The 6,384-nt window shown below is 42.9% G+C and overlaps 1 protein-coding gene across 1 annotated transcript; it reads left to right on the plus strand.

Annotated features, from left to right (window-relative positions):
- The first annotated feature begins 320 nt into the window (after positions 1–320).
- Positions 321–1,794, plus strand: LOC144222900 (ADP-ribosylation factor-like protein 2-binding protein). Its single transcript, XM_077753609.1, has one exon. It carries the CDS (start codon positions 386–388, stop codon positions 890–892), a length of 507 nt encoding a protein of 168 aa, XP_077609735.1. The 5' UTR covers positions 321–385; the 3' UTR covers positions 893–1,794.
- The last annotated feature ends 4,590 nt before the right edge of the window (positions 1,795–6,384 follow it).

The raw sequence follows: 6,384 nt of genomic DNA on the forward strand, positions 1-6,384 counted from the left end.
TACTCTTTCTGGACAGTAGTTTGACAATATAAATCAAAATTTTAAAGTGGCCTAGCAATTCCACATCTAGGAAGTTAAGGAATGAATCTTAAAGAACGTACAGAACAAGTGTTCAGAGACACGTGTGTTCATTGCAGCAATGTTTATTATTGTGGAAAAGGTAGATGTAACATCTGCAACAAAATGTGCTATGTCCACATAATGGAAATTGCGCAGTCATTAGGAATGATAACCACAGCCACTGTGACAGGAGGCAGGGCGTGGCTGCTGGAAGTCAGTCATGGGGGCCCCCCCATGCAGAGCGGCTGGGCGGGGCGTGGAGACCTCTGGGCCCTTGCACAGGCGCAGACTCACCAGCCCCAGACTCCGGGGAGGCCCGCCAGCCATGAGCCAGGGCGGAATGGAGGATGCAGAAGTCTTGGGAGAGGGCTTCGCACTGTCCATCTCTTCCGCCTCTGAAGCTGAGTTTGATGCTGTGGTTGGATCCATCGAGGCCATTGTCATGGATGCAGAGTTCCAGGTACTGCAGAGAAATTTCATGGACAAATACTACAAGGAGTTTGAAGACACGGAAGAGAATAAACTCACCTACACACCAATTTTTAATGAATACCTCTCTTTGGTAGAAAAGTATATTGAAGAACAGCTGCTGACGCGGATTCCCGGATTCAACATGGCTGCTTTCATAGCAACATTAAAGCATAATAAAGATGAGGTGGCTGATGACCTATTCGACATGCTGCTCACATTTACAGACTTTCTGGCATTTAAACAGATGTTTCTGGACTACAGAGCAGAAAAAGAAGGCCGAGGACTGGACTTAAGCAGCGGCTTAGTAGTGACGTCGTTGTGCAAATCCCCTTCTGTGGCAGCTTCCCAGAACAACCCCTAGCACTGGCTCCCACCTACAGGCAATGGTGGCCTTCTGCACAACACACATGGGCCCAATAGGCCAGGAGAGGCTTCTGCTCCTGATGATTGGAGACTACACCGTGGAGAGACTGGCTCTGTTCTGCAACTGTTTATTAATGTTAGGTTTTGATGGGTCAAAAAGTCCTGATGCTCCCATGTCTTCTCTTTTTCCTGAAACACCTTCTTCTATTCAATAATTCCTAGTATTCCTGCCAAAATAGACACCTCTCTCAGGTGCTTCTGAGAGTCAGACTGCTCTGGGATAAGACTATGTCAAGCATTCCATCTGGAAGGCCCCTTTCCCTGGAATATGTGTTCCTGTGACAACCAAGTGAAACACCACCATCACAAACCCTCCCTGTGGGAAATACCACAGACAAGTTTTGCATAAATTTCCCCCTGCTCACAGCTCTTTCACTTGATTGAGAGTTTCAGTCCTTCAAACCCAGGGACCCATCTGTGTGGAGTTTTTGTCTGTTTAGCAATGCTTATCTACAGTGTTAAAACAGCTGGCCCTGTCTGAAACTCCTATTTTCAGCCCACCATCATGGGAAAATTAGAACTGGTCTTGGCTGTGGGAATAAACTAAAAAATGATGTCTTTCGCCCAACAGCGTCATGTGAAAATCAATTCCTAGTCTTGGGTTTACAGTTCTTTTATCTCTATCTTCTAGTCCTGATTGAGTCCTACTGTTGCAAAAGAAGCCTTCTTTAAAAAATAAGAATCGTGGGGCGCCTGGGTGGCTCAGTCGGTTGAGCGTCCAACTTTCGCTTAGGTCATGATCTCGCGGTTCGTGGGTTCGAGCCCCGCGTCGGGCTCTGTGCTGGCTGCCGGCTCGGAGCCTGGAGCCTGTTTCAGAGTCTGTGACTCCCTCTCTCTCTGACTCCCTCTCTCTCTGACTCCCTCTCTCTCTGACCCTGCCTTGCTCACGCTGTCTCTCTCTCTCTCCTAGAAATAAAACATTAAAAAATTAAAAAAAAAAAATAAGAATCGTTTTTGAAAAAAAATGTTTTGTAGATGAATACTCAGACTAATCTGGTAGATTTAATCTTAGAATTTATTTGATTATCCAGTTAAAGAACAAGAATTAAATGGTTGTACTTTTTTTAAAGTTTATTCATTGATTTTGAGAGAGAAGAAGAGAGATTTGGGAGGGGTGGGGGGAGGGGAATCCCAAGCAGCCTCTGCACTGCCAGCGCAGAGCCTGATGAGGGGTTCAAACGCATGAACCATGAGATCATGACCTGAGCTAAAACCAAGACTTAGACGTTCAACCGGCTGAGTCACCCAGGCTCCCCTAGTTACACTTTTTAGTTGTTAATGCTATGAGAGCAAGAATACTTTCATCATTGGAGTTACTAGTTTACTGAATACCAATGAATATATACTGTATGCTGGAAATAGACTAAAGTTATACTCTTCTTATTGCACATTAAGTGTTTATGCAGATTTGCTTAAAATCCTTTCTGTATAAATCAGTTTGTTAGGTTTTGGGTTGGGGTTAGGATGAGTTTGGTAAAAATGTGATTCTCCAGGCTCTGCCCTTCCAGCTCACTTTTCCCCGCCAAAGTGGTATTCACTGGTCTAACTCAGCCTGAATAGGAAGGGATAGCAAAGAGTTTTAATGATCTCTATGTGGCTTATGTTAGTAAAATGTTTGGTAGAATATTAATGACCAGAAAACATGTATGTCACACCTCTAGAAAGAAGGAAAAAATAGTAATTTAATTCCCAATGTGTACCTTTGGGGATTTTTTAAATGAAAATAAGAATCTGCACTGAAAAAGAAAATAATGATCTCCATCTATATTGGTCGTTATGGTAAGATATTATTTGCTAAGTTTCTTCCAAGCTAGACTTTAAACTCTACGAAAGCAGAGACTATATGTGTTCTTCACTCTATTCCTGAGCCTGGAACAGTGCCTGAAAAATGATAGGCTCTCACTCTAGTTGTTGAATGACTAAATGGATAAATTTCACAATAGATTAAGTGAAAAATCAGGCTATAAAGCAATATGTATTTTAAGGCCCTATTCTGTAAAAGATGATATATTTACATGNCTCTCTCCTAGAAATAAAACATTAAAAAATTAAAAAAAAAAAATAAGAATCGTTTTTGAAAAAAAATGTTTTGTAGATGAATACTCAGACTAATCTGGTAGATTTAATCTTAGAATTTATTTGATTATCCAGTTAAAGAACAAGAATTAAATGGTTGTACTTTTTTTAAAGTTTATTCATTGATTTTGAGAGAGAAGAAGAGAGATTTGGGAGGGGTGGGGGGAGGGGAATCCCAAGCAGCCTCTGCACTGCCAGCGCAGAGCCTGATGAGGGGTTCAAACGCATGAACCATGAGATCATGACCTGAGCTAAAACCAAGACTTAGACGTTCAACCGGCTGAGTCACCCAGGCTCCCCTAGTTACACTTTTTAGTTGTTAATGCTATGAGAGCAAGAATACTTTCATCATTGGAGTTACTAGTTTACTGAATACCAATGAATATATACTGTATGCTGGAAATAGACTAAAGTTATACTCTTCTTATTGCACATTAAGTGTTTATGCAGATTTGCTTAAAATCCTTTCTGTATAAATCAGTTTGTTAGGTTTTGGGTTGGGGTTAGGATGAGTTTGGTAAAAATGTGATTCTCCAGGCTCTGCCCTTCCAGCTCACTTTTCCCCGCCAAAGTGGTATTCACTGGTCTAACTCAGCCTGAATAGGAAGGGATAGCAAAGAGTTTTAATGATCTCTATGTGGCTTATGTTAGTAAAATGTTTGGTAGAATATTAATGACCAGAAAACATGTATGTCACACCTCTAGAAAGAAGGAAAAAATAGTAATTTAATTCCCAATGTGTACCTTTGGGGATTTTTTAAATGAAAATAAGAATCTGCACTGAAAAAGAAAATAATGATCTCCATCTATATTGGTCGTTATGGTAAGATATTATTTGCTAAGTTTCTTCCAAGCTAGACTTTAAACTCTACGAAAGCAGAGACTATATGTGTTCTTCACTCTATTCCTGAGCCTGGAACAGTGCCTGAAAAATGATAGGCTCTCACTCTAGTTGTTGAATGACTAAATGGATAAATTTCACAATAGATTAAGTGAAAAATCAGGCTATAAAGCAATATGTATTTTAAGGCCCTATTCTGTAAAAGATGATATATTTACATGTACCAATCTATATGCATGTGTGTGTGTGTGTGCATGCAAATGCATACACATAGGAAAATGTCACAGGATGGTGGAATTATAGATGACCTTTCGTCTTTTTTTACTTTGCTAAATTTTATGCATTTTTGCTACAGGTGTATGTTGTGTTTGTAATCTAGAGGAAGACCTTTAGAAGAAGAGAGAAAGAGTGGGGGATAAAGAATAAAAGATAAAAGATGAAGAATGAAGAAACAGTTGCCTCCAGGAGACAGATTGTTTAATCCTAAAGACCTAACTGGTAGGATTTCAAGTTTCAATTTGGAAAGGCTCCTGTCACCTCTCTGACCATTTCATAAAGGTGAATACTACCTACTCTACATACTCTGGCTGCCTTCAGAAGCAAAGAACTTCCTCAGCTCTATCTTCACATGGGAGATGAATTTGAGGGGTCTTCATGGCTCAGAAAGCTCAGAATTGCCAGCTTATGATATTAGAGATATTCCATCCTCTCCAGCCCCCAGCCTGGCCTCAGATATGGTGCCCTCACCTTGGAAGCTTCCCTGATTCACTGGCACATGGTTTAGTACCAGCCTGTGTCAAGAGCATGAAACGTGATGCTAGCCCTAGAATTCTCCTGGGCTTTGGTCTGGACATCTGCCCTGTAACCTTGCCCTTCCTCCACGTTGCCCAGATTCTCCTTCCCAGGCCTGCTCCAGGCTTCTTGTCCAGCATGCCTTGATTGACCCCCGTCCCCTGATTCCAAGTATCCTGTAGTCTTTCACCAATTCCTTCCATTGCTCCCTCCACCATCTCTCCTCACAAGAGCTCATAAGAAGGTGCCAGGCTCTCACTGTCAACTTTCAACTTCATCCTGCCTCAGAGTGTGACCTATTCCAGGGTGGAGGGGAGGGAGGTCCTACTCTCATTACTGTCTTCATTCTTTCAGTTGGCCCCCAAACTTTCACTGTGTGCCCCACATGCTGTGCAGGGCCCCAAGACAGCACTCAGGAACAGGCTCTCCCTACATGGAATAGATAGATAAGAGACTGAAAGGCCAGCCCCAAATCCTGCTGCTTCAGTCTGATGAGAGCTGGGTTGGTCCAGTGCAGTCAGCCTCTACCCAGAAAGTTAGGCAACACAAGGAGCAGAGCATCTGGGGTGTCTTCCTAGGGATTGGTGATGCTTCCAGTGATGTCTCTAAAGGGCCAGTAAGAGCAGCAATCCAGAATGGTCTGTCCTACTCCCACAATACCTTGAGCTATGCCAAGGATAAAGGGGGAAGGGACTCTCACCTGCCAGCAGGCCTTGAAAAGATGGGCAAGGATTTATTACACTCTCAAGTGTAGGAACTGTAAAATTAGTCTCCTCCAAGGCTTGACACCAGGGCTGCTATATTTTGGAGATCGAATGGGATGAGCATAGGAGATCAGATCAGGCTCAAGAACATGGAGACCTGGTCCTGGTACTTTTCTTGGACCATCAGATAAATGTACAGATGACCTCTCATTACTTCAGCTCTGGATCTGACTTTGGGGGGTTTGGGGAGATAATGTATGATCTGCAGTGACTTACAAACCAAAATTTTACCATGCTCAAAGGCATGCAGCTGGGATTGGATTCGGGAGTGAAGGAAGGAACAGAGATTCCCCTGAAGTTCTCAGTTTCCTGGTTTCCTTCCGTGGCTATCTCGCTGTCCCTCTCCTCCCTGGGTTTGGGTTACAGATTTCTGGGAACAGCTGGGAGATGCCAGTGTAGGGCGAGTATGCATCTTCCTCAATACTAATTTTACATCCATCTGGAATAAATTCCACTGATGGTTCTGCTACTCTGTCTCTCTTGCCTGATGAGTGAGTTTGGAAGGAAGAACTGGGCATGCATAGTACTGTCCATCCATGTCTAAAGATCTGACTACCCATAGCGAGCTTATGTTCTGCTCTTCTGCTCTCCTATCTCACATGAGAGGTCTGAACCCATAGGGAAGGCCATGATGACCCTATATATTGTGTCTGCCCAGGTAGGAAATCTGGTCTAATCCTGAGGTCCTGTAATAAAAAACCCATTCCACCAGAGGTATAAACAGTATTCCCCAGTATCTGCTTTGCTAGTAATAAAGGCAATATTGGCTCTCCATTTGCTCATTCCTTTGTCTTATTTTTTAATTGGCTGAGAACCTGGTCAGGGAAGAGATGGTGTTATGCATTGACCCCTCCAGACTCCAGAAGCTGTGTTTGCAGAAAGAGACTTTGCTGTGTTTGCCCAGCATGGGATTTGGAGCAAAGGAGCCACAGTCCTAGGAAAATCTCTTCCCTTGAT

This window comes from Crocuta crocuta, unplaced genomic scaffold (genome assembly GCF_008692635.1).
Source record: "Crocuta crocuta isolate KB4526 unplaced genomic scaffold, BGI_CrCroc_1.0 scaffold30, whole genome shotgun sequence".
NCBI classification, from domain to species: domain Eukaryota; kingdom Metazoa; phylum Chordata; class Mammalia; order Carnivora; family Hyaenidae; genus Crocuta; species Crocuta crocuta.